Here is a 14646-nt window from a genome sequence, read left to right on the forward strand (position 1 = left end):
ATTTTTTTTTTTTGAATAAAGTGGGCAACGCCCCACTTTGTGTCAATGGCAATGATTGCAGGTAAATGATTTATATTCAACATGCTTTCACCACTTGAATGCAGCTATTATTTTGATTCTAAAATTTGTTATGAGGTTCTGACAATAAATTCCCATGGTACCACACTATTCAATTTTTTTTTTTTTGAATAAAGTGGATAAACCATCAATTTATTAAAATAAAGAGAAACAAAGACTGACGAGAGAGAAAAGCAAATGAATAAGAAAAGATCGAAAAATAAATAACATACCTGGAATCCTCACTAGGGGATAAAGGAGAGCAGATGAAGAAAAGCAATACTGAAGAGAGAGAAAATGAAACAAATGTTAGGCAGGGCGAGTGCCACTGTCCGGAGCATAGGCCTGGCCAAGAATGAGAAAAAGGACTACTCTTGGTCAGCAATTATTATACAGGCTATTCAAAATGATAACAGTGATAGCAAGAGTTTAAAAACACCCCATTTAATAACTCCCATTAAGATATATTAAATGATATAGGATTTAAAAAAACACCCCATACAACACCCCGAAACTCATGACATTTTTAGCCATCTCAGTTAGTGGCGTCCCCTTGAATAAACACACACAATTAACAACAATTATTTGGATTAACCAATAATTTTTGTTTAGAACTAAACATAAAAAGAAAGTTACCCAAATGAAGAAAAACTTGTTTTTGACATCTTCTTTCAAAAATGAAAGTGCTTTCGTCAAGTTATAGGTATCATTATTAAAATGAAATCTCTTATTAGAATTATAAAAACTAAAAACTGAAATATCCAAGAGTAATTCAAACTACAGAGGAAAAATGAACACACAATACCATGAGGAGGACCAAACTTAAAAAATTGTGTTCCTAAAACCCCAAACACACAATACCATGAACACACAATAACATAAGAGCCAAACTTAAAAAATTTTGTTCCTAAAACCCTAAACCGTCTAGGAGTTATTAAATGGCACTAGGATAATGAAACACTCCATTTACATCAAGAATGAGAAGCTTCTGCTTCAATGAGCCATGATCGACTTTGTCTTGCTCATTCTTTGTTTTGTCCTGTAAACCCAAAAAAGAAGGAAGCAAAATGGTAACTAATAACTACAGAACATAAACCGAAACTCAAAATGATTGCAGTGATAGCAAAAAACAATTACTTGATTTTTTCATTCTAACCGGTGTTTCCTCATTAGGATTGACACAGCTTTCTGAGAAAAGAAATAAGCATTTAAGTTTAAATAGAAAAGACACCAGAAAAAAGATATAGCATCCACACAATCGTTCTTAAATAGAAAGTGAAAATGAATACCTGACTATGACACAGACAATTTGCTGTGATCCTCTATTTTTTCCTGCTGCCATGGATAAATAAAAATGAGTATATAATTGTAACATTACAAGCTATTCATAATTTAAGACACCTAAACATATACATAACATAATTTAATATTTTACCTTTTTGTGCTCTTCAATTTTCTTTTTTCTTATATTATGAAGACCACTAACAATGTCGTCCCTTATAAAACAAAATTGTTGAAGGTTTGTAGGGGTCTTCAAGGGCCTTAATTTATCAGAGCTCAGAATGCCTTCTAGTTCAACTTCTTTTCTTTGTTTTTTTCGAGGACCCAGCTGCATTTTATCCATCAAATGAGTGCACTGCTGATCCTCTACCTCCTACTCCTCTTCCTTCTAATCATCAACCTTCAGCTCCTCTAACTTCTCTTCCTCAACCTCCTTCTCCTCTTCCTTCTCCTTCATAACCATCTCAACCTCATCCTCTTGCTTCTCCTCCTCCTCCTTCTCCTTAACCTCCTGCATATTTTCTGCACAAAAAATACAAACAAAATAGAAGATCATATACTTACTGTAAGTTGAGGAAAAAAAATCAGTAATTAAGCTTTTAAAAAAATCAGCCACTTGTACGGATATTGTCATCCACAAGAATTCATGCCGCATATTGATATCGCAAACATGGGATATCATTGACATCCAAGGAGAGTTCCTCTCTATTCAGAATTTGCTCCATTAACCGCATCAAATATAAAGAGCAGGAAGCACCATCTACTTGTTGTGGGCATTTGTGGACATAGGTCAAGGAACAGGACTTGGGTTCTTCATTTTTGACTATGATGTTGAGGCATTTCTCAAAAACCATCCTCTGCAGGTGGATCAAGTAAATATTAGTTAAAGATAAAGGAAATCATAAAAGTTTTGATAAATAATACCATGTCTCTGGCAGCATCATCATATTTTTTTTGAGCGATGGATGAGAAGTGCAGATATTCCTTCTTCTCCTTGTCAAGGACAAGGAAATGGTAGTGATTATCAGCAATTATTGGAATAAGGACCACCTCCACTTGACCGTAGACACTCAAGGAATTGTTCATCAAATTTATTAAACTCTTGTTATCATCCTTTAATTTTGATAATTGAAAAGCTTGTGGTCTTGTAGCAATGCCCTGCCTCTTGTACACCGATGGTGTTTTCCTCAAAGATTCATTCAGCATGAGGCAGAAGACATCAACCACATCATCAGCTACCATACGCTGGCCACTCAGGAAATCAGAAACTTGGGCATGATTAATACACCCATACTCATTCTTCCACACATCCATCCTTAAATGAAAACGAATATAATCAGAAAAACAGAGCAATAAAACATAAGAATTAAATTATTAAGTATGCATTATTAATAAATGGAATGATACGGAGAGCTTAGTCTTTATGATACGGAATTTATTAAACTCTTGTTATCATCCGGCACTCTCAATGAAGGTTCAGGTTAGTTCAGGATTTTACTACTTGATTTAGTGAGTTTCTGGTTATTTTACATGTCTTCTGCTTCTTCAGTTTTTTCCTTTTATATATCACCAATGATCTTCATCTGGCTCCTAAAAAAGTCCTAATTTTGGCATTCACAGGACCAGGTGTTATGTACAGGAATAATAGCCATTTATGGGATGCAGAGTATAAGAAAATTAAAAATGAGTTATAATTAAGGGACATGCCGATGATTGCCTTCCTCCACTAGTTAGTTCCATGTTTGCCTTATCTCTTATATATATGTCTGAAGGTTGTTTGTCAAGCTGTTTAGTGAATATGTTCTTATTGGATCAGGATATGTCACAATCAATGCCGAATCAGATGCTGATTGCCAAGGATTGGTTTTGAATGCCAATTCGAACATATATTCAGTGGTAAAAATCTTATCATCCTTGTACAATGTCTTTTCTGATTTTTTTGGATATCATACATAATAAGCATGACTCCTGAATTTATTGGTCAACCTATTTGTCCTATAAAGTTTGGAAACTATTGGTTCCTGATAAGTGGCACTCCAAAGTGACTATAATTTTGTTTATTTAACATGATAAGTATGTATCATGTTGGATTTGTACCCATATCACCAGAAAAATATCCACACGGCCCAGCAGCCCAACATGCTCATCAGAGCTGGTGGCGCAGAGCTACGCACCACACATCCAACGACACCAGCCAGCGCGACTGCCTGTCGAGCTCCCGACCGCCTCCTCAGAGCCCCAGAGCATGCCCAGCACAAGTCCTCCTCCTGCCCATTTGTCCAATCACCACGAAGTTTTTGCCTCTGTCGAGGCGGCTGAGCGAGCCAGATGCAGCCAGGCTCGCGTCGACCGCGCCCGGTCGCGCTGACCGCTGCACTGCTGGTCTCTCTTCACCCAGCTCCATACTTCCAGTCGGCTGCAATATGGCACCCGTGAGCTCGTCGAGTCGACGTGAAGCGCGGTGTGGAGCAAAATGAACACGCAAAAGTCCCTCAACATGCCGATGGCCTGAGCGCCAGCATCCACGAGCGATTTCTCTATTCAACAGCAGCCCCGAGGCTCTCCCATCGTCACCTCGCTCGCATAAACGCGTTGTCATAGATACATCCCCTGCATGCCCGTCCATCACTGGCACCGGCCTGACCGCCTGACATCCACTGCGCATGCGTATTTTGTGTTCAGCTGAGATGTTGATCGCCATATCTGGTCCCGAGAGCCGGGCGCGATGCTAGAGCATGCAACCACGCATTCGTCGGTTCGCATGCGTCGGTCATGTGCACGACAGCCTTCGCCGATTCTGCAGCCGTCCAGACGTCGCCACACACAGAGCGAGCTGAACATCATCGCGTCCACTGCAGCAACCGTCATCGAATATGCAAGCCTGTGCACTGCCGATTTTGAGCTCTTTGTTCCCTTCGATATAAAGCCCGGGCCAGCCCATCTAACTAAACATGAGATAGGAAAAAAGTTTAGGACTGCTACATGTACTGCTAGATGGGATTCTTCAGCTTTATGATGAAGGAACCCAAAAGTTTAAAATTGGCAATGGCTATGTAAGCTTTAGGCCCGAGGATATTTCATTAATATTGGGTTACTTTGCAATGGAACCACGGTGGTGTTCAAGCAACGAAAGCCTCTTTCCTCATTTGAGAAGAAGTATTTGGCAACATGCAAAGATCGAAACCGAGACATCATTAAGGAGAAGCTGTTGCATCTTGTCTCTGACACAAATGAAGAAGAGAATTTTGTGAGATTGCTTGTGGTTTATTTGATGGCATGCTTCCTCTTCCCCACTCCACTAGCACTGCCCCAAACTGGGTTGGACAATATGTTGATCAACTCTTCTCACTGGGCAAATATGCATGGGCATTGGCTGTTCATAAATTTTTAATGGATGATATCCCTAAGGCAGTCAAGAATGTCAAAGCCAGGTGCTCAGGTGCAAAGATGAAGACTGGCTATGTCAGGGGATGTGTTCTTGCTCTAAACTTGTGGTTTTATGAATTGACGGGCACGGGAAAAAGGGTAGAAAATGGGAAAGTACCCTGAGCTCTTTGCTATGGAGAAAAGAACTTTCGAAAGACAGCATCAGTGGGTGCTCTTTTGAAATCCCTCTCTGGGAAAGAAGTAAGCACATGTCATGTCTTATGAGTTTTATATTATTTGATTTGTTGCTTACGAGTTTTTATTTCTCTACTCCCAGCTTTCAAAGCTCACTCCCGTCAAGAAAGAAGAGGTTGCCATATTAGAAACCACTTGGACTAGAGTTGATAGGACAGTGGATGATAAAATTGAAAAGAGCACCCTAGAAAGATACAATGCAACGGTCAACTTATTCGGAGCAGTGCAGGAAATGACCCATGAGTTTTGCACTTTACAACATCTGCAAGCAAATACAAGAAAAGACTCCTCCGACAATCTCCTTCTAGCTTCCCTGGATTCATTGAGGCAAAATATGCATGAAATTGAATATTGGATAAATAAACCGAAGGAGGACAAATTGCAGACTGTTCTCACTACTCCTAGAACATACAAAAGGAGACGTCAGGAAGTCTACAAGATGCTGGACAACAGGCAGCGAAAGACAATGGACAACTTTTTTTAAGGTTATTGTGGGCGGGTAAGTTTACTGCTTCTTCAGTTTTTTATCTCAAATTTTTTTCCAACTGAATTCTTCCTATATATTCTATTGGCATGTAAGATTACTTGATAATAAGATTCTGAAAATCTGAAACTGATAATGTGTACATGTTTACTACTTCTTCAGTTTTTTATCTCAAATTTTTTTCCAACTGAATTCTTCCTATATATTCTATTGGCATGTAAGATTACTTGACAATAAGATATTTTTCCTGGTGATATGGGTACAAATCCAACATGATACATACTTATCATGTTAAATAAACAAAATTATAGTCACTTTGGAGTGTCACTTATCAGGAACCAATAGTTTCCAAACTTTATAGGACAAATAGGTTGACCAATAAATTCAGGAGTCATGCTTATTATGTATGATATCCAAAAAAATCAGAAAAGGCATTGTGCAAGGATGATAAGATTTTTACCACTGAATATATGTTCGAATTGCCATTCAAAGCCAATCCTTGGCAATCAGCATCTGATTCGGCATTGGTTGTGACATATCCTGATCCAATAAGAACATATTCACTAAACAGCTTGACAAACAACCTTCACTGTGAAAATCAGACATATATATAAGAAAGAAGGCAAACATGGAACTAACTAGTGGAGGAAGGCAATCATCGGCATGTCCCTTAATTATAACTCATTTTTAATTTTCTTATACTCTGCATCCCATAAATGGCTATTGTTCCTGTACATAACACCTGGTCCTGCGAATGCTAAAATTAGGACTTTTTTAGGAGCCAGATGAAGATCATTGGTGATATATAAAAGGAAAAAACTGAAGAAGCATAAGACATGTAAATAACCAGAAACTCACTAAACCAAGTAGTAAAATCCTGAACTAACCTGAACCTTCACTGAGAGCATGTCCCTTAATTATAACTCATTTTTAATTTTCTTATACTCTGCATCCCATAAATGGCTATTGTTCCTGTACATAACACCTGGTCCAGTGAATGCCAAAATTAGGATTTTTTTAGGAGCCAGATGAAGATCATTGGTGATATATAAAAGGAAAAAACTGAAGAATCAGAAGACATGCAAAATGACCAGAAACTCACTAAACCAAGTAGTAAAATCCTGAACTAACCTGAACCTTCACTTAGAGCGCCGGATAATAACAAGAGTTTAATAAATTCCGTATCATAAAGACTAAGCTCTCCGTGTCATTCCATTGAAATCCCTTTCAATAACCAAAATTTTGAAAACACTGTCCACATCGCGCCATCTCGGATTTCCTGTGTCTGTTTGCCGTTCTCTTCCTCTCTATTTGATTTCCTTCCCTTTGCGATTCGGAGATGCAAGAAGCTACCTCGCATATTGAATCCAGCGTTCTCAGTGAAGATTCAAGTAAGGTTTTTACTGCTGGTTTGGGGAAATTGAACTATGGGTGGTTTCATTAAATAATTCCTTCATTTGATTACTGCTTTCATGGTAGTACTCATTAAGTTCTTTGTTGTTAGTCTTTCTATTTGAGACTTGTTGAGGTGTTTACCTAGTGAGTAATGGAGGTCTGTGGTTTGTTCTGATATAAAGATGTGGGTTTTTGTTTTTCCTGCCATGGTTAATAAGTCATCCACTATTTTCCACCAACAAACTATTGTCAAATTAAAGTGTAATTTGGTTGTCATAGTTATAAAACTAGGGTGAGAAGAGTATCTCTTCTCCTTAGGTACTTATTGTTAGCCATGAAATGATGCATGACAACAAAATAATTGGCTATTAAGTACTAGCATAAATACTTTCAACAGAACTTCTTACATTTTGATTAACACTTGCTGCAAATATTTTTCTGTATAATTTATAAATTCTACAGTAACAGAATAATATTACATCGCAAGAGAAAATACTTCTCTAGCTACTATTAGGTCATTTAGTTTACAACCTTTATAGTGTCGTATTAGTCTGTAGTGTTTTGTCTTGATGCTTACTTTATTTCTAATTGAATGTCTTTCTCATTGAGTTCTTTGTTGTTAGTCTTTCTATTTGAGACTTATTGAGGTGTTTACCTAGTGACTAGTGAGTAATGGAGGTCTGTGGTTTGTTTTGATATAAAAATGTGGGTTTTTGTTTTTCCTGCCATGGTTAATAAGTCATCCACTGTTTTCCACCAAAAAATTATTGTCAATTTCAGTAGTTAGCTTATGTTATGTTGTGATGGTCATTTAGTCTACAACCTTTATAGTGTCGTATTAGTCTGTAGTGTTTTATCTTGATGCTTACTTTATTTCTAATTGAATGTCTTTCTCATTGAGTTCTTTGTTGTTAGTCTTTCTATTTGAGACTTGTTAAGGTGTTTACCTAGTGAGTAATGGAGGTTTGTGGTTTGTTCTGATATAAAGATGTGGGCTTTTGTTTTTCCTGCCATGGTTAATAAGTCATCCATTGTTTTCCACCAACAAATTATTGTCAATTTCAGTAGTTAGCTTATGTTATGTTGTGATAGTACATATTTCTGTTTAGACGTCGTCATCTTTTGATGTAGCTTATGTTAATGTGGCACAATTATCTGAATGAATGTTTGAATTGCTAATAATTTTTGTTGATGCTACTTTGTACATTTCTATCTCATGTTTAGTTACAAAATAGTTAGTTCTAAGATGGAGATGAAGTATAAATGGCAATGATATTACTTGAAATTTATTATACTGCCTACATTACCATTTAAACTTTTTTTTTCTTTGGTCTCAGATATGAAAATCAAGAGTATGGCATCTACCAACCTTGTCAATGGTAGATGCCATTTGCTTCCACTAGTATCCACCCTTAATGATTTGAGGAAGCAAATGAGTCAACGACATTAGGAGATCATCCGCTTGACTCCCTTCAGTTCTTTGTTTGATTTGCAGCCAATAGTCCAAGAGAGAGGACAACTAGATGGGCTTCTTCAACTTTATGATGAAGGAACCCAAAAATTTAAAATTGGCAAAGGCTATGTGAGCTTTAGGCCCGAGAATATTTCATTAATATTTGGTTACCTTGCAATGGAACCACGGTGATGTTCAAGCAACGAAAGCTTTTTTCTTCATTTGAGAAGAAGTATTTGGCAACATGCAAAGATCGAAACCAAGACAGCATTAAGGAAAAGTTGTTGGGCCAACATTTCAACATATTCATGTTTTTTATTTTTTTGGTTGAATTTTAAAACATCATTAGGGGAAAAAAACTATGAGCTTCTTTTAAATACATTGGAATTCATTTCAAAAAGGAATGATATGGGGGTTTGAAACATCAGGTACATTGTTTTTAAAAAAAAAAACATTAGAAAAAAAGCGATTTGATGCTAGTTTATCTTTTTTTTATTAAAAAAATATGACTTAACATGAAGCTCTCATTTAAATACCACGAATACTCAAATATGCCTTCACCTCCCTGAGGTTTTGGGATTTAATTTTAAATCTTCCCTAAAACATACACCCTATACAAGGATCCTAATGTCAATAAACTAAAAGGCCATTGGATTATTAAAAAAACTATCCTTAAGATTGCTTTATTTTATCTTTTTTTCCTAATTTCAAATGATAAAGAAATAAATATATTTGTATAAGTAATATACCAAAATTTTAGATTTTTTATTTTTGTGAGAATTCTTATTTTCTTTTATAAATTTGAATGACGGAAAAAATATGCATAATTTTATGTATAAATACAAGAGCCCAAATTCTTATCCATTTTTCAAATTAAGCATATTCCCATCAATATAATCAAATGGCTCCTTAGTTCACAATTATTGACCATACCACATTCACAGGTGAGTAACTTGTCCAATTTTTTTTTTTTCCATTTTATTAAAAATAAACTCATCTGTCCATTTTTTTTCCATTTTATGTAAAAAAGTTTATTGATCATAATCCTATCTCGTCTCTTATTTTTCATAATCTAGATATATTAACTTTTTATTACTATTTTTTAAAAATTTTGTTAAATTATTTGGCAGGAAAATAACAAAATAATACAAAGATTGCAAGTGCAAGATCCTAGCATGCATTTCCCTTGTTTTCACTTTTCATGCTTAGACTTCAGCTTTGTAACTATGATTTCCAGAACTCTGTCTGGAAATGAAAATTCTCAACATCTTTGAACAAGTTATCAAACCACTATCCTTCCAGTGAGCATATTCTAGTGTAGAGACTTTCCATCAAAAGCCTTAGAAATTCTTACATTTTAAACAAAATATTCAACAACTTTAATGGATTTTTTAATTAATGTATATAATCAAATGGTAAGCCAAAATAGCAGAGTAATTATTAAGAGAAAGAAATCAAGCAAGTAAATTCAGAACTTACTAGCAAACACAGGCAATTGGAGCACTCTTTTGCATGCATGCCACTGTTTGACTCGGTAAGCCCATTCTATGTTCTGCTTGATTAACTCTTGCCATTGCAATGCTGCAACTACAAAACAATCCACTTAATTAATCAGGCCATTCTTTGTTCTTATGAAACATTACTAGTGACCTCAGATTCATCGGTCTCTAATTCAACTCCTTGAACTTATAGCTGGTCCAGTGTCACCTTCCTTAGAAGACTTTCTACCTGGCAAACAACCAACGTATAAGCCACATTCCGGCAGAGCTCAGCCAACTGCGTTGCCTTAGCTATCTCAATCCCAGCATCAACCACATTGAAGTTGGTGATTGGAAACAACCAAACGTCTGGAACCAATGTAACAGTTTCTCAATTTTAAAGAAGATCATAATTAAGTAGAATATAATGCATTTCTTGATAATTATAGCCTTATAGGCATCAAACATCACACAAATACTATGAATATACTTTTGCCCCTAAGAATATGCATGTGCATATATTTAAATACAGTAATTTTTAGTGAATATTGAGATTAATTCAAAAGTTTGCTGACCTATTTCTTTCCTCCATCTGATCCCACAGGTCACAGCAAGCTTCCTTCACTTTATCTGCGTTAAAGAGCCAATGCATAAGAATGTTGTAGGTGAAAACATTGACCACACCAAAGCTCACAGCACCATCAAACACAACAAGGGCCTCCTTCCATTTATTCTTTTTCAAGAAACCATTTATAATTGTGTTTACTTTGAAGACATTTGGAGACACCCTTGTTTGCTTCATTTGACAATAAAGCTCAAAAGCTTTTCCAACATTCCCATTTCTACAACAACCATCGATCAAAACAGAATAGGTAACAACATTCGGAAGAATTCCTTGCTTCAGTACACTTGTGTACAAATCCAAGGCATTGTCAAGATCTCCTTGATCACAATACCCTTTCATCAAACTAGTGGCCAACACAAGGCTTAGAGGGCGGCCACTCGCAACCAATTCATCTTTCAGGCTCAAAGCCTCTTCAAGGTTCCCTTGCTTCACACACGCTCCAACAACAAATGTATAAATGAACTGTGTGGGCACAAAGCCTCTACCTTTCATCAGAATTCAACAATTCCAAAGCTCTAGTGGAATCTGGAATTCTGCAAACAGACTGAATAATGGTGGCATAGACAAGCAAATCAGGTTCAAGCCCAGTGTCTCTCAAATCCTGAAAGAAAACTTGAGCTTCTTCAGACTTCCCATCTTTCAAGCAAGCATGCATCATTATATCAATTGTATACCAATCAAAACCCATTTCTTTTTCTTTTATCACTCGATAAACCTCTCGAGCCTTCGTGTCCAACGCTGCCAAAAAATCATTCCTTGACGCATACAATCGAAAGCCTCGAGCGCTTGTTCTGCCTTTCCAGCATGCGAATAGCAAGTTAAAAGATAACCAAAGGAACGAGGATCCGAGACGCACCTTCTCGACGCGTTAACGAGGCACGGTGGCCGGCGAGGGGCTAGAGCTGTGCAAAAGGGAACACCTTAGGAGTTCTCGGGTGCTAGATTGCCGATCCGTTTCTACGAGGATGTGAAGCAAAATGCACAGAGAATCAATGCTGGAGATGGAGCCCTTCATCTGCGCCAACTGGAAGTGCTTCAGCGCCGCCTTTGGATTCCGCTGGTTCTTCAAGAGGGTGTCGATCAATTGGCCGTCAGCTACCATCGAAGCCGGACTGAAAGCATTGATTAGCTTGAGCATTTGGGAAGAGGAGCTCACCGGCGGGACGGCCCGAACGGAATCTCAAAAAGGAACCGGAGCTCCAGGGGTGGAGTAGAAGATACATGAGAGGAGGAGGAGGGGAAGTAGGGTTTTGGGCGTGGGATGGGGCGGTGAAGAGGCCATTGGATGAGAGGAGAGGAGCTCCTGAGCTTTTTCATGGCCGCTGCGGCGGAGGGGTTGGGATTGAGGGCGAGAAAAGGCTCCAATTTGCAATCGACCCAAACGACCCAAACGCCGCCCGAATCCGATAATAAAATTTAGGAATTTTGCTGCAAAATATAAAAAGTTTTTAAATTTTAATTTTGTTATGAATATTATAAAGTGAAATTGCTAAGCCATCTAAGTTTGTAAAATCGCTAAAAACACCCCAATTAGTTTCTAGATCCCCGAAAAATCCCCTCCTTTTAAGCTCCATGTTTTTTCAAACCCCAAACCCCAGCATTGACGGATGTGAGCGGAGTGAGTTTAATTTTTTGGACGAAAATGCCCTTGCATGGGGGAGTCGTGGCTGCCGACCATCTCGGCGATTTGAGAGGAAATGGGCGGTTTTCCGTAGGGGAACCCTCGAGAGCGAATTTATTGGAGCAGTTTAATTGCTTTTCTCAACTCACGCCTTCGACTTTTCCAGTTTCAGTCGCCTCAAAGTTGTCTCACCGCGAAGCCTCCGCATGTCAGCATTTCATCGAACTTTTTCCCTTTCCACCGGTATCGGAAGGAGAAGTCCTCACATGCAACTAGTTGGCGTTTCATCGGTTTGAAATCTAAGGTATTGAGTATGGTTTTTATGTTAAGCTGCTTACATTCTAAAAGAAAGATTTTTTTCGGTTTTGTTTTGTGCTCACTGCTTTTTGTTGGAAGATATTGAAGTCTCGAGGGGATTTCATTTGGGTTTTGTTTTGTTTTTGCATTTTCATATGTATACACTATCGAATTAGTTTTCGATTGTTATGATTTGTGTAATATATATAATGTACTACTTTCCCATTTCGTTTGATATAGTTTGCGCTTTTACAAATGAGGTTGACGTTTAGAAATGAGATGTTCACAGTTTAACATTTGTTGTCCCTGTTTGAAATATTCTCGTCTACATTTAACAAAATGGGTCTCTGTTTAACATTTTATATCTCCGTTTAATAAGCGAGAGTTTACCATTTAAAACCTTATATTTCCGCTTTTAAACTTTTTGTCAAATCTGCATGTTGAATGTGTTGTTATTGTCGCAGGCTTGTGATTATGGCGGTCAACCCTAGTTAATGGTCGATGCTATTTGACACCCTGTGAGTGGAGACTTTAGGCGAATTGAAAAATAACATGACCCCTCGACATCGGGAGATTATTCGACGGACACCGCTTGCGGCGTTCACTCGAGCTAGAAAGCTATATACCAAGAGAGTAGCCCCTTCTTGATTCTCTTTTGCGAAAATGACGATGGTCGCACCGATAAATTCGGGATCGGGGAAAAGCTCGCCGAGTTCGAGACCTCGAGATGTGGCCCTGCGTGCTTGGTCGCGTTGCGATGGCGACGCGGTGGTCTTTCGAAGAAGAAAACCGGTCGGCGTTGAAGGGCGGTATCTATCAAAGACCCACGAGAGACAGCGAGACTCCATCGAGAGCACTCGTTGCAACTTGTTCACCGAGAGGAGAAGAAGATAATTTCGTCAAACTCGATGGTGTACCTCATCGGGGCCGATCCTCTTCCCAAATACATCATGCTCGGTTCCGAACCGGATCGTTAATTACGTCGATGATCTACCGTAGCCCATGGGGCGATACGCACGGCAGGCGACGCACAAGTGGCTTATGGAGGATATTCCACAAGCGTAGCCCGGAGTGCAAGATAGATGCTTGCGGGAAGAAGACCAACACGAGGGTACATTAAGGGTTGCTCGGTCGCGCTTAACGTCCGGTTTTTACGTGGTGACCCGGAACGGGGAAGAAAGTCCGGTTTCAGCAAGATCCCGAGGATGTTGTGCTACGGTGAAAGTACTTACCGGAAGCAAGCGACGGTGAGAAACGAGCTTGTCATCGCTCGATGGAAAAGAGGTAATAAATCATGGACAATGTTTAACATAAGTCTTTAACGTTTAAACATTTTTTATTTAGCATTTAACTTTAGTATTTATCGTTTAACTCTTATTACATACTTGGTTTAAATATTTTGTTCTCCGTTTAATTATATTCTATAACGTTTAAATATATAACACTACTGTTTAAATATAGTTTTTATAGTTTAAAATGAATGATTTCATTGAAATTGTTTGGTTTACATATGTTAGTTTCTGAAAGTGGTTCCGTGAATGTTGAAGAAGAAATATTTGTTGGGGCGGCCGAGCGGATGGATCCCATTGCTCGAAAACCACTTGCTTGACAGGCGGGGATGAGAGGGCGCTAGCCTGTCGATCTGTGCTGGGCCGCGGGTTCTCCTACTTTCCGACCCATGGCAGCCGCAGTTCCTCGGCCGAGGAGAAGCCTCCCCCACCCGGCGGTTGCAACAGCACCCGCATGAAGCAGCAGTCGCAGTGTGGCGGCCCCGACCGTGGCGACTCCGGCCCGTGGCGAGCCCACCGGTGACATTAGGCGAAGATGTCACCATGACCCTTGCTCTGAGCGTGCCGAGATATTGATGAGCCAAAGGTTTCCTCGAGCATTGTCGCTCGTGTCGGTAGCTGAAGGGCGTTCATGACACTGCCTTCCCTCGAAGGCTGAAGCACCGGAGACGAGGAGGCGTCGAGTGGGTGACGAGGGACATCGTCGGGAAGGTCGTTCAAAGGCGACCACATTCGAAGAGACTTGCGAAAAGAGGAGAACAATCTGCCTCTGTCTCCACATGCGGTGACGATGAAGCAATAGCAACACCATCGGTACGATGCTGCTTGTTGAGAAGGACATCGTGCAGATGATGTGGTAGTTCTCGCATTGTTAGAGAAAGCCGTTGACTCTCTTCTCCAATAAATCCTCGACCAGTGGGCAAACCGCATGCCGAGATGCGGCGTCAAGATGGAGCACGATCAGTGAAGATCGAGAACAGAGTTAAGGGTGTGTCCCCAGATGATCTTTGTTGTGGCGCCGTGAGTTGAGAAGATCGTCGAATCC

The 14646-nt window shown here is 39.0% G+C and overlaps 1 protein-coding gene across 7 annotated transcripts; it reads right to left on the reverse strand.

Annotated features, from left to right (window-relative positions):
* Positions 1-787: 787 nt before the first annotated feature.
* Positions 788-11779, reverse strand: LOC120265793 (pentatricopeptide repeat-containing protein At3g54980, mitochondrial-like). 7 transcript variants are annotated; one of them, XR_005537744.1, is made up of 8 exons: positions 10345-11779; positions 9771-10138; positions 2263-2653; positions 1961-2195; positions 1493-1860; positions 1347-1392; positions 1195-1245; positions 788-1096 (listed from the first exon to the last, which is right to left on the reverse strand). XR_005537744.1 is itself a non-coding variant. In XM_039273758.1 (2 exons), the coding sequence occupies exons 1-2, from the start codon at positions 10884-10886 to the stop codon at positions 10099-10101; spliced, it is 582 nt and encodes a 193-aa protein (XP_039129692.1). In that variant the 5' UTR covers positions 10887-11779; the 3' UTR covers positions 9093-10098. The 7 variants fall into 7 exon arrangements, 1 of the variants encoding a protein (XP_039129692.1); XR_005537743.1 differs by having other exon boundaries at positions 1955-2195; XR_005537742.1 differs by having other exon boundaries at positions 1347-1389; positions 1493-2195.
* Between the last annotated feature and the right edge of the window lie 2867 nt (positions 11780-14646).

The sequence above is a fragment of the Dioscorea cayenensis genome, chromosome 7 (genome assembly GCF_009730915.1).
Source record: "Dioscorea cayenensis subsp. rotundata cultivar TDr96_F1 chromosome 7, TDr96_F1_v2_PseudoChromosome.rev07_lg8_w22 25.fasta, whole genome shotgun sequence".
Classification (NCBI taxonomy): Eukaryota; Viridiplantae; Streptophyta; class Magnoliopsida; order Dioscoreales; family Dioscoreaceae; genus Dioscorea; species Dioscorea cayenensis.